The 18,076-nt window shown below is 37.8% G+C and overlaps 2 protein-coding genes across 4 annotated transcripts in view; both read left to right on the plus strand.

Moving 5' to 3' along the window:
• The window catches only part of LOC306857564 (vinculin-like), a 36,562-nt gene extending 29,227 nt beyond the window's left edge, over positions 1-7,335 (plus strand). Inside the window, exons 16-21 of the mRNA XM_079397559.1 lie at positions 140-442; positions 1,667-1,791; positions 3,524-3,709; positions 3,780-3,983; positions 6,172-6,276; positions 6,355-7,335. Of these exons, the coding sequence (XP_079253685.1) occupies positions 140-442; positions 1,667-1,791; positions 3,524-3,709; positions 3,780-3,983; positions 6,172-6,276; positions 6,355-6,501 (1,070 nt within the window). The 3' untranslated portion in view covers positions 6,502-7,335. The remainder of the gene's footprint in view (positions 1-139; positions 443-1,666; positions 1,792-3,523; positions 3,710-3,779; positions 3,984-6,171; positions 6,277-6,354) is intronic.
• Positions 7,336-8,816: 1,481 nt separating this feature from the next.
• LOC306857573 (adenosine kinase-like) lies at positions 8,817-17,925 on the plus strand. Of its 3 annotated transcripts, none has more exons than XM_079397576.1 (11): positions 8,817-8,939; positions 11,610-11,684; positions 11,865-11,918; positions 12,604-12,682; positions 12,771-12,943; positions 13,558-13,666; positions 13,800-13,970; positions 14,808-14,843; positions 14,960-15,074; positions 15,163-15,249; positions 17,185-17,831. In XM_079397576.1, the coding sequence occupies exons 1-11, from the start codon at positions 8,881-8,883 to the stop codon at positions 17,307-17,309; spliced, it is 1,083 nt and encodes a 360-aa protein (XP_079253702.1). In that variant the 5' UTR covers positions 8,817-8,880; the 3' UTR covers positions 17,310-17,831. The 3 variants fall into 3 exon arrangements, with proteins under 3 accessions (XP_079253702.1, XP_079253703.1, XP_079253704.1); XM_079397577.1 differs by having other exon boundaries at positions 8,858-9,584; positions 17,185-17,925; XM_079397578.1 differs by lacking the exon at positions 8,817-8,939 and adding an exon at positions 11,322-11,489.
• Positions 17,926-18,076: the final 151 nt, after the last annotated feature.

Genomic DNA, 18,076 nt, shown 5'->3' on the forward strand with positions numbered 1-18,076 from the left:
AGGTTGAAATCATAATGTTTGTCTGAGTAGTTCTGTCTGAATAAGGACAATGTTTACTGTTGTTTTCTTTTTTCCGAAATCATCTACAATAATGGCAGTGACAGCATATGAACACATCCCGACTCTCTGTCTCTCTCAGGTCTGGTGGATGAAGCGATCGACACCAGGTCTCTGCTGGATGCATCAGAAGAAGCCATTAAGAAAGACCTGGACAAGTGTCAGGTAGCTATGGCCAATCACCAGCCTCAGATGTTGGTCGCCGGGGCAACCAGCATCGCCCGGCGAGCCAATCGGATCCTGCTGGTGGCAAAGCGAGAGGTGGAGAACTCCGAGGACCCCAAGTTCAGGGAGACAGTGAAGGCAGCGTCTGACGAGCTCAGCAGAACCATCTCACCGATGGTCATGGACGCCAAAGCCGTGGCCGCCAACATACAGGACCAAGGTGAGACACACAGAAAGACGTTAACTTCATCGCGGAAGGCACTATAGAGTTGAAAAGCATATGATAGACTTGTGAGTGAGCATTTTTGACTTGGGCCAGAGGGCAAACACCCAGAACACCGTAGAAACCGCATAGCAACACCCTAGCAACCATCCACAGCACCACTCAAATTTTCTTAAAAAAAACCCCCAAAACAATCTGGATGAAACTAGTACTGCACGTTATGGGGAAAATATCTAATATATCTATGAGATTTACAGTTTGCCCAAAACTTTAGTGATTTAAGTATAAATATGACAAAAAAAAATATAATTATTATTATTATTATTTATTAATCTATTTGTATTAATACTACTAAATAAAATATTAAACAAATTAAGAAATATTTGGCCAAAAATGTTGATTTATATATAAATATAATTATAAAATTATCATTATTATTACTACTAAATAAAAATATGAAACAAAATAAGAAATATTACTATTATAATATTTCACTGCTGTACATGATTGTAGGGAATAGGCCAACATTTTTGTGATTTATGTATTAATATGACTATAAAATGATTGTAATAATAATAATAACAATATTACTAAAACAATAAACAAATATTACTATTGTATATTTTCCATGCTGTGCAAGTTTGTATGTCTCTACAATTTGGTTTAAAAATGTGTGATTTTTATATATGAATATTACTATAAAATATTATTATTACTATTAATAATAAACAAAATAAGAAATATTATTATTGTAATATTTCACCGCTGCACATGATTCTAGGGCTTCAAAAATTGGCCAGAAATGTTGTGATTTACTTATAAATATAACAATAAATGTATTATTATTATTATTACTAATTAAAAATATTAAACAAAATAAGAAATATAACCGTTTGTAATATTTTATTGCATATTTAAAAAATGTACTATGTAGTAAAAAATATTTAGTACAAATTTTTTTTGACTAAAGACTGTCTTCATTTCTTAATTTTCAAACGTTACAGTTGAATTACAAGTTGAGAAAAAGATGGTTGTTGCACTTCACATTCTCAAATGTTACGTTATCATGTGGAGCAACATTTACTGCCACTCTGATATGCTGAAAACACTGGATGATGAGCTGCTTGTGTGTAAATCAGCACACTGACACACACAGCACATATATTTATTTAATTCAATCACAGCCTTAGTTGAACCTATGACCACTGTCTTCCTGGACAGGCCTTCAGAGGGGCTTCCTGGATTCGGGTTATAAGATCCTGAGTGCCGTGGCTAAAGTCCAGGAGGCGTTCCAGCCGCAAGAGCCGGACTTCCCTCCTCCACCTCCAGACCTGGAGAACCTGCAGGTCAGATTCACCACAGACACCTGCAGCTGCACGCATTTACTGCACTAGCACGGGTTTAAAGTGGTCATCAGATGCCCATTTTCCACAAGTTGATATGATTCTTTTAGGTCCTAATGAAAAGCCTATAACATAGTTTGGTTAAAATTTCTCAATGGTAGTTTAAAACAACACCCTTTTTTACCTTGTCAAAAGCAGCTCTGTTCATAGCGAGCCGTTTCGTTGCATGTCCCTTTAAATGCTAATGAGCTCTGCTGACCCCACCCCTGTCTTCCGTGGAGTGACGAGCGGTTCTCTGTTAACTTTATCCCGATCTACTTAAATGCATCTATGTTCGCGTGAATCATTCGTGATCCAGGTTCACCTACAGAAGAAGTGAGTTCATTTGTTTCATGTGCTGAACACAATAATATAAAATAGTGAAGTGAAGTGACATTCAGCCAAGTATGGTGACCCATACTCGGAATTCGTGCTCTGCATTTAACCCATCCAACGTGCACACACACAGCAGTGAACACACACACACCGTGAACACACACCCGGAGCAGTGGGCAGCATTTATGCTGCGGCGCCCGGGGAGCAGTTGGGGGTTCGGTGTCTTGCTCAAGGGCACCTCAGTCGTGGTATTGAGGGTGGAGAGAGCGCTGGACATTCACTCCCCCCACATACAATCCCTGCCGGCCCGAGACTCGAACCCACAACCTTTTGATTACAAGTCCGACTCTCTAACCATTAGGCCACGACTTCCCCGTGGTAGTGGCCTTAAGGTTTCTCTGTGAATCAGGAAAATCTGAAAGTGAACGAGCCGGTGCGCGGAGGGTTAAAGCCGCTGCATTCAATTTTATCTTTAGACGGTAAATTTAGATTTCAAATTCAATATTGAATTTAGAACTATTGAAATATTTACTGTATGTAACGCAAGTACTTTATATGTAACTGCAATTAAATTACCTAAAAATTAACAGTAATCCCTTACTTTACTTTTTCAGTGGATAAGTAATTTAGTTACAGTAACGCCTTACACCCAACAGAAGCAGATTCAGAAGCGCCAGATTGTCATAGCAAAGAGCATCTCCCTGACATGGCTGCATCAATACTACTGCGGTTACTGAAACCACACCTTCTTTCTTTGCGTGAACATTTGGGCAGCGTTACGCAAATATTTCCACATCGTGACGTAGACATGTGGGTCGTGTTTGAATAAGGCGTTTTAGCCCGGTCTGGATCAGCCTTCTCTTTAGATAGAATAAGTCTTTTTGTGGGACACTGAGCTTTGTAACTCTGCAGATCTTATACATGCACCAACAGCTACATAACACATTAATGAAAAGGAAAACAAGAAATCGCATCATATGACCCCTTTAATGTTTTGTTTCTCCGATATTTTCCGTTTTTTTGTTTTTTTAAATTCTCTCTATCTGTAGTTGGTCTGCTAATATCCGTCTGTGCACTCAAATTGAGCGCTCTTTTCTGTATCACTACAAGTGTGTTTTGAGATCTGGTCTGACGCTGTGGTCAAAAGCGTTTTTCAAAAATCACTTATTTGTTTTGTTTTCTTTATATGTATGGATAACTTGGGTTACCGACATCTGGTGAAAATTTCAACAGCACCTTTAGAAATATATTTACTGAGAAAAATGGTGACGTGTTCAATACTTATTTTACCCGCTGTATGTTCAAAGTGAACTTTGCATCTGATGCACCCATTTAACCACCAATACTGCTTCTCCCTCAGATCAGCAACACCGCCGCTCCTCCCAAACCGCCCCTGCCAGAGGGTGAGGTGCCTCCACCCAGACCTCCGCCGCCGGAGGAGAAGGACGAGGAGTTCCCGGAGCAGCAGGCCGGAGAGATGGTCAGCGAACCCATGATGGTGGCCGCCCGGCAGCTGCACGACGAGGCCCGCAAGTGGTCCAGCAAAGTGAGTCTGCCGGTTGGGTTTGGGTTGGTTTGTACTGATGAGCAGGATATTAAAGGATGGTTTCTTGCAGGGTAATGACATCATCGGAGCCGCCAAGCGCATGGCTCTGCTGATGGCCGAGATGTCTCGACTGGTCCGGGGCGCCAGCGGGAATAAGAGAGCGCTCATCCAGTGCGCCAAAGACATCGCCAAAGCCTCAGACGAGGTCACGCTCCTCGCCAAAGAGGTCGCCAAACAGTGCACAGACAAACGCATACGAACCAACTTACTGCAGGTAAGAGCAAAGCATTGGTTAAAGGTGCCATAGAATGAAAAACTGTCTTTACCCTGGCATATTTAAATAATAACAGTTCTGTACATGGAAATGACATACAGTGAGCCTCAAACACCATAGTTTTCTCCTTCATATGTAAATCTCGTGATTAAAAAAGACCACTGAAAAACAGGCGAATCAGAACATAACACCGACTGTGACGCAACAGTCGGGATCACTACGCCCCCAACATTTGCATAAACCCGTCCTTGTTCTAAGCCGGCCGAACCATCAGAAGCTCTGCAGGTATTGTAAATAAACAAGCGCAGACAACAGCGAAAATAACACAATAAATGTTATGTTCCAGGCCGTGCAGGGGGTGTGAAGTGCAGGGATGGGTTGGTGTCTGTATTCAGAAAGGCACAGAAAGCAAATAACTCGAGCCACTAAAGGGACATGGTTAGCTCCTTGCTAGCGGTAGCCTGTTACAGTACATAAGATTTCACTCTCAGTAAGGAGAGATGAGGATGATGGCGAATGACTTACAGATCCTGAGCACCACTGACAAGCATCTGATCTTGTGAAATGTGTGGTAAGTACTGTTGCTCCATAATGTAAACATAGTTTGTGTGATCGCGTCTCTTGAAAGTGAACTATAACACGATCAATGGATCGTTCAAAAGCAGTTTCAATGCCTCGCATATTAATAACGGCTCCCTGATGCCCGCGTTTTATATACAGTATAATTACCCGACGATATAACTGCGAGAGAAAGTATTTAAATATATATTTTCCTCCCTGTGCTTCCTTCTTGCTGATGAGCCGTACTGTGAAACAGCCAATCAGAGCAGAGCTCAACATTGAGCAGCACTGTGAAACAGCCAATCAGAGCAGAGCTCATTATTATTCATGACCCTGCCAAATAAGCCAATAACAGACCGTTTCATTCTAGGGAGAAATCCTAGGGTTGTAAATGGACATGTAAAATCGTTTCTGGAGATTTTTTGCCCTTACCTAAGCCACATACCTTCTGTGTAGATATCAGAGAACAATTTAAAATACTGTATCAAATGCATTCTATGGCACCTTTAAGATGAATCCATAACAGCTGATGTGTTTCGGGGTTTGAGATTTATTTAATTATATTTATGTTTTATAGTTTTTTTTTATTTAATAGTATTTTTATTTTATTTTCAATAGTTATCTTCTTTGTTAGACGGGATGCCAGCAGTACTTGATCCACAAATTTTTCTAATTTTCAAAAAGCAAAACCAACTGAGACTAGATGGAAGATATTGGAATAAATTGTTTCATTTTGCTGTTGCATTATTTGGAGAAGAAATTCAAACTGATTTTTCTTATAGAAATTGAGATTGCAGTTGCTGTATAACAAAGTTTGCTGTGCTTGTTTGTAGGGCTGCACAATTTAACACGTGTGTGTGTGTGTGTGTGTGTGTGTGTGTATATATGTGACTATATAATACTGTAATTTTACAGTTGTACTGTTAAATACATTTAATTAAAATTAATATTATTAATTATATTATTGTTATTACTATTATAATATTTCACTGTAAAATAAAATGTTCTGAAAAATAATATATTATAAATAATAAAAAAAAAATACAGTACAAGAGTACAACTGTAAAATTGCAATAATAATATTTACTGTGGCTGTCTTAATTTCTTAAATGTTAAACCATCTAGTTTTTGGGGATTCATTAAAGTGACTCTTGGGAATCTATTCCCTAAAAAGATTTGTTCACTGAGTTGTTTAGTGTTTCTTTCGGTGGCATTTTTACATCCCTTTCAACCAGATTCACATCAGTTCATTCAGAATCAGACGCCTCGTTCAGTCTCAAAACATGGATTCATTCAGTGAAGCAGATGCATTTGTTTGATAGGTCCAACCAATGATCGGCTGTGAACGAGCATGTGTTCAAATGTAGTTTTCTTGTATTTATTTTGTGCGTTTTAGTGAACAAAAAAATTTGATGCATGCTTGAAAATGAATGCGAATGCTGATTTATTACTACTATAACAGTTAAGATGGTCCAAACCCAACTTTTTGGACTAGGGACAGTATAGTGGATGCAAAGACAACTGGTTTTATTTCTACTTTTTGACTGTTTGTTCCTGTAAAAATGACTCGAGTGTGAAAACACCTATTTTGAAGGACGTTTTCATGTGTTTGTGTGTCTTTCTGCAGGTGTGTGAGAGGATTCCCACCATCAGCACTCAGCTGAAGATCCTCTCCACGGTCAAGGCCACCATGTTGGGACGTACCAACATCAGCGAGGAGGAATCCGAGCAGGTCAGATCTCGCCTCTGCTCCTTTCTAAACCCTGTTTTTAGATGAAACCGGTCTAAATGTGTGCTGGTTCTCTCGCAGGCCACTGAGATGCTGGTTCATAACGCTCAGAACCTGATGCAATCGGTGAAGGAGACGGTGAGAGAAGCCGAGGCCGCCTCCATCAAGATCCGCACCGATGCCGGGTTCACCCTGCGCTGGGTCCGCAAGACGCCCTGGTACCAGTGAGGCAGGAGCCGGCGCGGTATCCCAGCATGCACTTGGGGAAGCACTGCAGTCCAGGTCCTAAATGTCAACGCAGACATGTCGTCCACATCTGGACTCAACTATTCCATATCAAAACCGTTGTTCTTGAATGTCGATGAGTGTAAAAGAAGGGACGTAAACTTGCTCGATTGCTTTTCTAATGATTTATATTGTTTTGATGGATCCCAGTTTAATATTTTTTTGAGAGAAAGTGCTGTTTTTTTCAGAAAGGTCATAACTTTTTTTTTAAAGTTATCATAATTTTTTTTTTTTTTTACAGAAACTGAAGCTGTTCTATACCATCAGCCGCTTTGAATGTATTATTAAATGTCACAAGCTAATATTTTGTCTTCACAAACAAAACGCATGCACAGATTTTGGATTATAAAATCCTTATAATGTGCTTTTTGATGCAAAGTGTTCATCATGCTTATAAACGGTGTGGATTCTTTCAAACGTTAATTCAGGTACGATGCTGCAAACTCAAGTACTGAAATGAAGAGGGAATCAAACCTGTGACCTGGTGCTTCCTGTAATCTCTGCCAAACCAGTCTGTTTGCATTATATGACCACACACACACACACTCTCTCTGCCGTCCTCGTATTTCCACTAAGACATCACTGTGGTCCATACACTACTACAGAAAGCACACTCAAGTATATTTATGTGAGTGAGAATCTGCTCTTTGCTTATATTTGCCTTTTTTCTATCGCTGAGGAGACCAGCAGTTTAATGTAAATAATGTGTTCATCTTTAAAGACAGCCTGTAAGACCTGATGTGCCTTGGCATAATAAAAGAACTAATTATCAGATCAATCAGATGTGTCGGACTATATTTGTTGGCATTTCTTTAAATGGTCAATGAACATGTATTATATATTGCTTTAAAGGTCATGCAAATGACACTGGCCTTCTAAATATAAAGCTATTTAATCGACATTAATATTGTTCATCTTATTTCTGTTGTCACTGACGGTCAAGTCCATTTATGGCACCTTTTACCACAGTTAACCCTTTATGACATTATGTTCTAAGTTACAAATAACTGTTTTTGATCAATTACAATATTTAAGTTATTTTAAAAAGTTATTTTAAGAAAGAATATTAAGGAGAAATTAGGGGAAAATATAAATGTTTTATCTATATATATTTTATTTAAAATAATATTTTAAGTTAAATATTTACACTATACAAATGAAACTCTTACAAACTCAAATTAATGTATATATATATATATATATATATATATATATATATATATTAATATATTGGAAATAAAATCTGAGCTCATCCTCATTACTCGTTTTCTCTAATATACTGTATATTTTTTCTGAACACCTGTAACAAATCTTGTAAAACTCTTAAGTCTAAAGATGCTGGATATGGAAGAAATATGTGTTAATTAAATCTAAATAAAATGTATCTATTTTACTCTAAATTTATTGATGCTTCTTAGAAAAACATATGGATAGATTCTACACTTTTCTTAAATCCACTTTTTAATATCATAATTTAATGACTCCACTGCAGTCACAGTGCTGTTCATGATGGTGAGTGGGGGGAGAGCAGGGGGGTTTCTCCTGAAGTCCACGATCATCTCCACAGTTTTGAGCGTGTTAAGCTCCAGGTTGTTAAGACTGCACCAGACAGCCAGCTCCTTAACCTGCTGTCTGTAAGCAGACTCGTCACCGTACTGGATGAGGCCGATCAGTGTGGTGTCATGTGCAAACTTCAGGAGCTTGACAGAGGGGTCTTTAGATGTGCAGTCGTTGGTGTAGAGGGAGAAGAGCAGTGGGGAGAGAACACAGCCCTGAGGAGCTCCAGTGCTGATGGTACGGGTGCTGGATGTGAGTTTTCCCAGCCTCACTAGCTGCTGCCTGTCTGTCAGGAAGCTGGTGATCCACTGACAGACGGAGGTGGGGATGGAGAGCTGAGTTAGTTTGGGCAGGAGGAGGTTTGGAATCTCAGCCATACTTCCAGCATAGCACAATTATTGACTTTTATACAGATATTGACATTGACAGAAAATATTTTGCAATGTTTTATCCCAAAAATAGAAAGCATCCGCACACCTGGACTTATTTCAAAAAGCACATCACTATAAACACCAGTAGTAAGGTGTTGATGAGTTAAGCAACTATGGTATTTTGTTGGAAAAATGTAAAAGAAGGTAGAAATAATTACACAGGCAGGCAAATCACCTTTACATAAAGTATTGTGGTGTATTGCATGATTACCACAAATGCAAAGCTGCTAAACGCATCAGTAGAGAATAAAGCAGGGTGAAGGCACTGCAGGGCGGCAGCAGCAGTGTGAGATCTGATCTGAGATCAGCTCATGTTCTGTCTGATCGCAGGAAGATGTCGGTGTGTGACTCCACTGCTGCACAGGAAAACACGCAGAACAAGAAGACACTAAGGTAAAATCACACACAGGCGCATCTGACACTCGAGTCGAGTTTGAGTTCAGGGAGGAGATGTTTATGATTGATTTCATGATCACAGCTCATGCAGTAAACACAGAGAATTACATCACGACTAAAACACCGACATGCATCATGCACTCGTAGTTTATTATTCGATATGCAGAAATGACTCAAATGCATGTCTGTTGCGCGGCCGCCTGAACAAAATGTACCAGCGCATCCACTCCCGAGCTCGTGCATCATGTATTTGATATCAGAACGTCATATATATGCAACACAGTGTTTACATGTCGTCATGTTTACATTGTGTGCATGCGAGATACTGTATGCATGATTCCTGATTATTGACTTTTGTGGCTGGATCCTGTCAGATGCACGCAGCGAACGAGCTACACACGTTATGAAAGTAGTGGCATTTCAGGCAGACCTGAAAAACACACGTGGGCTTGTCAGCCAACCAGAATGATCGATCTATCCATCCGCCCATGCATGTGACACAACTGGAGCGGGTTTGGGCTTCCGGGGTGCAGGAAGGAACTTGAACGTGGGAACTGATAGCACGCGCTCACACACAGCGTGCAGCAGAACCAGTGTCACTGCAGACGGTCAAAGTGTGTGTGTGACCATGCCTACAGTCAGGTAAGACTTCACTAATGCACTGTGAATATTTATTCCAGTGTCTGTCTCTGTGCTTGTTTGCTTCCGGTTTGGGAATTGTGTTGCAATATGATGCAACGTGCTTCCTCATTTGTGACACCTTAAGTAATTTTCTTATTCAGCTTACAATATATATATTATTATTTATTATTTATATATATATATATATATATATATATATATATATATTATTCATATTCTGTATAACAAATGCTAAACAGTTTCTTCAGGAATTATGTAATGTTGTTTCTGTAATGTTGAATATAAAAAACTAAAATGTCTAATATAAATAATAATAAAAAGATATGACTAATATAATGACCACACACACACACACACGTCAATAAATTAGATGTATATGCATGGCTTTATGTAAATGAATGCTCATTTTACACTATATTTAAAAATATTAATATTTGAAAGCAGAAAATGTGCACTGTTTATTAACAAGGCCGTTGGTAGGTCTTGAAAATGATATAACTGGAAGGACAACTTCTGCTGGTCCTCCACAGTTCTTCTGGTGTTTGGTGACTCATGTGTTGGTCTTTGTCAGATTGATTTAGTCATGCATGTACACACGTCACAGTAATGCATGCATTATATGCCAGAATGCATGATTCCACGTGCATTCACTGATCACTTGTGTTGCAGTTTTGTTTTTTCAGTTCCTGATTAAATTTGCATTGAGTATTTGCAGTCTGGTCCTGTGCATAGTTTAGTGTGTGTGTGTGTGTAAAGAGTTTAGTCAGCACTATAACATGTGCTCTGCTGTAAACACATTCCATTTAAACCCATTAAACACATACTATATGTTAAAAGATTCAAGGTGCATGAATTTTTCACAATGTTAATTCAATTTTGGTGTTAACCTCTAATGCATGTAGAGTTGACATGATACACAACTGGTTTGGTGTGTAAAATGGACATTTGTCAGGCTAATATTAGACATGTGAGTTCATTCATAGCCATGAAGAGTGAAGTTGACCAGAAAGCCTTCATGAAGCTCAAACAGCACCTTATGGTGCTAGCAACACCAAGGTCATTGGTCTGATTCCCAAATAATAAAATATATACCTTGAATGCAATATAAGTTGCTTCAAAAAATCCATTTGCCAAATTAATAAAAATACTCTAAATATAAATAATAAAACTTGGAGAGCCCGAAAGTGGTTCTGCAGGGGTTCAGAGTCAACAACCTTCTACAATGTCAATTTCACAGTTTGGAAAAAAGCAGAAATTCTGGTCTATTCGGTTCCCTGGCTAATAAACACACTTCTCATTCCAAGGCTTCAAGTCTCAAAGGCAGGGTCATGGAAACCCGATCGTGAGACCTCCACCTGTTACTGTCACAGAATAGATATGAAAGGAATAGTGCACTCAGGAATCTGCTCATCTTTTGTGTCATTCCAAACGCTTGAAATATTTCTCAGGAAACAAAAAGGAGATGATTAGCAGAATGTTCATGCTGTTCTTATGCATATAATTAAAGTAAATGAGGTCTGGAGATGTCAAACTCCAAAAGTACCAAAAGAAAATGAAATAGTAAATTATATATTAAAAAAAAGAAAAGTGCATGCACTGAGTTGGGTGACAGTTTTATAAAATAAATAAATAAAATAATAATGAATATATAGATTTAGAATGAGGGTGAGTAAATTCTAGAATTTCAATTTATATGCAATGCATGTTTATTTATATAGCACATTTAATATGCAATAGTAATTTACAGTGCTTGGATGGGTGGTGATGGCGCAGTGGATAAGACACATACCTTTGGTGTGAGAGACCCGGGTTCGAATCCACTGTGAGACACCAATGTGTCCCTGAGCAAGACACTTAACCCCTAGTTGCTCCAGAGGCGTGCGACCTCTGACATATATAGCAATTGTAAGTCAAAAGCGTCAGCTAAATGAATAAATGTAAATGTTTACTTAAAGGTTATTAAAATATCAGTGCATTATTGTTTCAAAATGATTTATTGTGATCTTGTGTTTCCTGTGTTTGCAGTCAGAATGCTCTGTTCGGGATGGGGAATCCGCTGCTGGACATCTCTGCCGTGGTAGATAAGGACTTTCTTGATAAGTGAGTGTTGTGTGTAACTGCAGACGGACGCAGCGCAGTGTTTAAAGGTCATGTGTGCGGCGTGTTCTTCTGATTGCAGTTAAAACGACACGCTTGAGTGATCATACAACCTCATATCCTCCAGCTCTGTTAGTGTGATTATTCATAACTAACTAACTGATTGGATGTATTTGTGCACAGGTATGGCTTGAAGCCCAATGATCAGATCCTGGCGGAGGAGAAACATAAAGCTCTGTGAGTGCCGTCATCAAGCAGTACTGTTACTGCTGTGTTGCTTATTTTATATATAGCCAGCAAAATTTTTGTGAATATAATATTACTACTGGTCAAAAATTTGGAGTAATCATTAATAAGTTTAGAATAATTAATAATAATCACCAAGCCTGCATTTATTTAATAAAAAATGCTATAGAAATTGTGAAATATTATTACAATTTAACATAAATATTTTCAATGTGAATAAATGTTAAAATGTAATTTATTTCTGTGATCAAAGCTGAATTTTCAGCATAATTACTCCAGTCTTCAGTGTCACATGACCCTTCAGAAATCATTCTAACATGCAACTTTTGACTGGTAATGTGTCATAAATATTTGATATAAATGCCCAGCCATAGTTATATAATATTATGTAGACTGGAAACAAATGGCACAACATTTTAGGAAAATAAATTCAGGAAATAATTAGTATAATATATAGCTGCATAAAATATATCTATGACAATATACACAATATAAAAAGCAGAATTGAGGACTTTGGCATGTGAATGTTTTTTAGCGTCTCTGTCCTGCAGGTGGTGCAGCTCTCAGTTAATTGCATTTCTTGTAACGTACAATAACTACTGGAATCGGACCTGAACTTCATCTCGTCAGGATCTCATATACGCTGATGTTTGTGTGCGTTTTGTTCTCGCTGCAGGTTTGATGAGATTGAGAAGAAGAGTAAAGTGGAGTATCATGCTGGTGGATCCACACAGAACTCTGTTAAAATCGCTCAGGTACATCTTTAACTCTGTACTTTCTGGGAATTCTATCAGTCATTTAAACCAGCATAATAGTGCATGTTGGATATATTCTGTCTCTCAGTGGATGATCCAGGAGCCGCATAAGGTGGCCACGTTCTTCGGCTGTATAGGCACGGATCGCTTCGGCGAGATTCTGAAGCAGAAAGCGGCTGAAGCTCATGTTGATGCTCATTATTATCAACAGAGTCTAGAACCGACAGGAACGTGTGCGGCCTGCATTACTGGAGACAACAGGTCAGAAATAAATCAGTCTCTTCTGCTCATCAAGGGTGCGTTTATTTGATCAAAAATACTGTAAAATTGTGAAATATTATTAGAATTTAAAATAACTGTTTTCTATGTGAATATATTGTAAAATGTAATTTATTTCTGTGATCAAAGTTGTATTTTCAGCATCATTACTCCAGTCTTCAGTGTCACATGATCTTCAGAAATCATTCTAATATACTGATTTTTTTATCACAATTCATACTAAGAAAAAACACATGAAATAAGACATCAAACCTATCTAGAAACTCTAATATAATTTAATTTTATAGCAGATCATTTAAAAATATGGCTGATGAAATTAAGCATCATAACAATGTAGCTGTAACTATGGTAACTGCTTAATACTCCTGTAATATTTCATGATCAACCAAGCTGGATGGCCGATAACATTGCCGATATACATATATCTTTATTGAAGTGTTAAACATCTGTGCACTAATGCAGTTTCCCCCTACAGTGTTCAATCCTGTCCGTTCTGATTTAAAACATAATGTTCCTTTGTGATTTTTCTGTCCCTCACACACATGCACTCCGAGCCTCATTGGGATCAGTGTTTGACTGGTATTGTGTGTTTGCAGGTCTCTGGTTGCAAACCTGGCAGCAGCAAACTGCTATAATAAAGAGAAACATCTGGATGTTGATAGTAACTGGAGTCTGGTAGAGAAAGCAAGAGTTTACTACATTGCAGTAAGTGCTTTACATTGGCCATCGTGTGTGTTTGAATGTGCAAATGGGAGAATAGAGCGATTTATCAGCAGCTGTAACTTAGGCAAGAAACTAGTGGTGTTAAAAGTAATCAGTATTAATGTCTGTCCTGCAGGGGTTTTTCCTGACCGTGTCTCCAGAGTCCATCCTCAAAGTGGCCAAACACGCGTCTGACAACAACAAGATCTTCAGTCTGAACCTCTCGGCTCCCTTCATCAGCCAGTTCTTCAAAGAGCCGCTGATGAAGGTCATGCCGTACGTTGACATCGTCTTCGGAAACGAGACGGTGAGTCTTCAGACCGCCGTCGTCTTCATGTTCCTCGTTGGTTTTTAAGTGCAGTATCAGTATTTATGCATCTCTGTAGAGTATGAATACTTTTAACCCTATAAAGCCTGACACATGAAATAAGTCAGAAAAAAGTTGCTTGTGTTTTTTGTGAAGTATCATTTGATTCATCTGGCTGTTATGGCTCATATAGTCTAATGTAGTGAGGAAAAATCAGCTCAATTTTTATTCAGACTCAAACTGAGCAAAAATCCCTCCGCTGAGGAACAGTGAAAGTAAAGCTTCTGGAAACAAACGCTCCTCAAAAGATCCCGATGATCAGATTTGAGAAGCACTGATTTTTCTAAAAAAAAATTATTGATGGAGAAGTAAAGCTGAGCTGCTTCAGTCCAGCAAGTGTTCATCTGGAAATATTACTACAGTTATTCTGATGTTGAGAAAAATCAATCAAAATTTGAAAGCAAAAGTTACACTAAAAGACCTTTAGCTTTTAAAGACAGAAGACATGTTGTAGATTGTGTGAAATAAGATTTTCTGCAAAGTTTTGATCGTTGATCATTTAGAGGCCTGTTTTGCATATAAAATATGATACAGTAGACTTTATAGGGTTAAGATGAAACGGCCAATCAGAGAAGAGTTTGATTGATTTTCCTTTCCATTTAAATTCATGCATTTAGCATATGCTTTTATCCAAAGCGACTTCAAGTTACAGTTTTTACATTTTATCAGCTTTCTTTCCCTGGGAATCGAACCCATGATCTAGCGCCATGCTCTACTATATGAGCTATAGGAAAGCTTCTCCTTGGCACTGATGATTGCTTGATGTTTGTTTTACAGGAAGCTGCTACATTTGCAAAAGAGCAAGGCTTTGAGGTGAGTGAAAAATACTTTGTAGAAATAGAAATTGTCATTTTTGGATGAACTGCTCCTATAATACGCTCTCAGAACTCTATAATCATCTTCTTGCTCCGATGCTCGTGTTCCTGCAGACAGAAGACATCGCTGAGATCGCGAGGAGGGTTCAGTCTCTGCCCAAAGTCAATAAGAACAGGCAGAGGATTGTGGTCTTCACTCAGGGCAGAGAAGACACTGTGGCCACTGTGGGTACGTCCATCAAACAACATCTGGATGGGTTCAGATGATCGGAGTTGTCTTTAAGTTGTTTCCTTAATTGTTTTTGTTTGTCTTTCAGGTGATAAAGTGAAAATGTTTCCTGTTTTAGACATCGACCAGAACGACATAGTGGACACTAATGGTGCCGGTGACGCTTTTGTGGGAGGTAACTGATTCAGTTTTTAGTTCAATAATATATTAATATCATGCTAAAGTACACTGTATTTGATTTTTAGAGGTTGCAACTAGATTATTGGAGTACATTTGACAAGAATTGACTATTTTAGTCTTTCTACTTATAACTGTCATGTTTCCTTCAGTGTGACACTTGCTACTGTGGGTGTTGATAGATAAAACTATCCCATGACACACTGAAGCACTGAAGTACAGGGGAAAAAAGTTTCATTTAAACACTGCGTCGTTACTGTTGGTAGTGTATCAGACACTTGCACTTAACATTTTATGAAAATCAAGCTCAAATGGCATTAACAAGGTTTTTGACCAGCGAATGACGGAGATCTGTGTTTTGTCTGTCAATAGTCTGGCTGTATCTGAGGCAGCAAGTGCATCGCATTATACGCTTTCATCAACTTTTACAGGTTATTTGTGACCCTGGACCACAAAAAGTCTTAAGTCGCTGGGATATATTTGTATGAATAGCCAAAAATACATTGTGTGGGTCAAAATTGTTGATTTTTCTTTTATGCAAAAAAAATCATTAGGATATTAAGTTAAGATCATGTTCCATGAAGATATTTAGTAAATTTCCTACCGTAAATATATCAAAACTTAATTTTTCATTAGTAATATGCATTGCTAAGAACTTCATTTGAACAACTTTAAAGGTGATTTTCTCAATATTTAGATTTTTTTGCACCCTCAGATTCAAGATTTTCAAATAGCTGCATCTCAGACACATATTGTACTATCATAACAAACCATACATCAATGGAAATATTATTTATTCATCTTTCAGATTATGTGGAAATCTCAATTTCCCTTATGACTGGTTTTATGGTCCAGGATCACATATAATGTTTATTGTAGCTAAATGGGTGCTTAGTTTTTCTTGTTGTTTAATACACTTGGCCAAAATCTCATGATATAAACAATGAAGTGCTATATGCACAGGATATTTAAAACGTATAAAAGTATATTGACTACAACTACTTCTCTGCTCTTCAAACACACAGAAACATTATCCTTTACAGACATAGTATTTGAGTAAAGAAAACGCTGTACTATTCAAACATCAATTGTTTATTTACCCTTGCATTACAAACAAGCAGAGATCTGTCTCCTCCAGAATGGACACGGGGTGGCGTTACGAAGTTTTACTGACAAGCTCTTTAATGCTTGTCATTGGTTAAATATTTGTAAAACCCTCTGATTTAAAATAATAATAATGAAATATAATAGAGATATGAAGTTTGGATCATTTTTTTAGCCATAAGGTAGCACGGCCCCTGGATGCGCCAATGTGATTAATAAAATATTGCATTTTACAACAAAAATTAAAAATGGCCAACATGGGAAAATTGGGTATCATTCAACTCTGTATGCGTCTCCGAATCTGAAGAGACCAGTCTTAAATTTTGGCCAAAGCGTTCAGACGTTAGAAGCAAAAATGAAAATATCTCCAGACCACTAGGTGGCACTGTGCTGAAGCTGTGCAGGGAGCCTCAGTTTATGGTTATGACACACTCCATGTTTGGTCTGAATGCGCTAAAGCATTGCAGAGATATAGCCTCACGTCCACTTTAACAAGCTCTTCGTCAAATTCATTTGTGCGTTATTCAAGAACGGTTTGACTAGTAAACTTGAATTTCATGTTTTTTTGTCACCATGGCCTGAAGATGATCCGGTTTGATTTTCGCAAAAATTGTAACATCTAGGAGAAAGTTATGCCATTTGTTTCTAGCCATTACAGTTCAAAAGTTAATAGCATAAATATGAGTGCAACTTTTTTACCATATGGTTGTACGGGCTGCCATAGACTCAAAGCAGAAGAATTAGGATTAGGATGCTGCCTATGTAGGGAGTACAGTAGATAACAAGACGGATCCTACACATTACCTATGTTTGTTGTTGTTTCCTGCAGGATTCCTGTCGGAGTTGGTTCAGGAGAAGCCGCTGGAAGAGTGTATCCGTGCAGGTCACTACGCCGCTAACGTCATCATCCGGCGAGTCGGCTGCACTTTCCCTGAGAAACCCGATTTCCATTAACTCCCTCACATATTTCCCAATACCGAATCTTTCCATCTCATTTTTTTGTTCTGAAACTCCAGCAACACAACCTGCGTGCCTCTGCATTCGTTTACACACGTTTCCTGTTAAAACGGGCATTTATCAAGATTGCAACGACCACATATGTACACTCCGATGAATTTATGTTAAAGTATGGTTTGTCTTTGATCTGTTTTTATGCTACATTGCAAGAACAACATTTCTGTATTTAATCTATTAAAGCTCTATGATATCATTTTAAGTAAGTGCATTTATATTTCTTAAAAATAAAAGTAGTAAATTAAAGTAACCGGATTATATAATAGGATTTTGCTTACAAGTTGATGTCTTTCAGGCATATATTGTTACTTCGAAATACCAAATTGTATCTTAAACGCACAAAAGTCTTTAAATATGCATAAGCTGTTTCTGATGTGGGGAAATATTTCCACTTGCTCTTTCTGCTTATGGAACCAGGACCGTTCAACTGACCAGTTTAATAAAAAAGATTGTAAATGCTCCAAAGTTGTACATCTCTGTTTTAAATTATATCAGTGTTGTTTTAGTAGCAGTACTTTTAATTTTTGTTTTGTTTTCATTTAAAGTTTTAGTAATTTAGTGTTTTTGTCATTGTGTTTGTTAGTTATTGTTTTCATGTGTATAGTTTTTTTATATTTATATAAAATTTATAATTTTGTTTAACTTAATGTATCTAAATAAATAAAAAACTGTATATATATATAATTTATAATATAAACATATGTATA

Source organism: Barbus barbus (genome assembly GCF_936440315.1).
Source record: "Barbus barbus genome assembly, chromosome: 38".
NCBI lineage: Eukaryota > Metazoa > Chordata > Actinopteri > Cypriniformes > Cyprinidae > Barbus > Barbus barbus.

Bases quoted from the DNA above. Each gene is read 5' to 3' on its own strand.
- LOC306857573 (XM_079397576.1), top strand. From the start codon at position 8,881: ATGTCGGTGTGTGACTCCACTGCTGCACAGGAAAACACGCAGAACAAG. The intron at 11,685-11,864 runs GTGAGTGTTGTG...ATTTGTGCACAG, and splicing joins GATAAGGACTTTCTTGATAA to GTATGGCTTGAAGCCCAATG. The intron at 15,075-15,162 runs GTACGTCCATCA...TTTGTCTTTCAG, and splicing joins AGACACTGTGGCCACTGTGG to GTGATAAAGTGAAAATGTTT.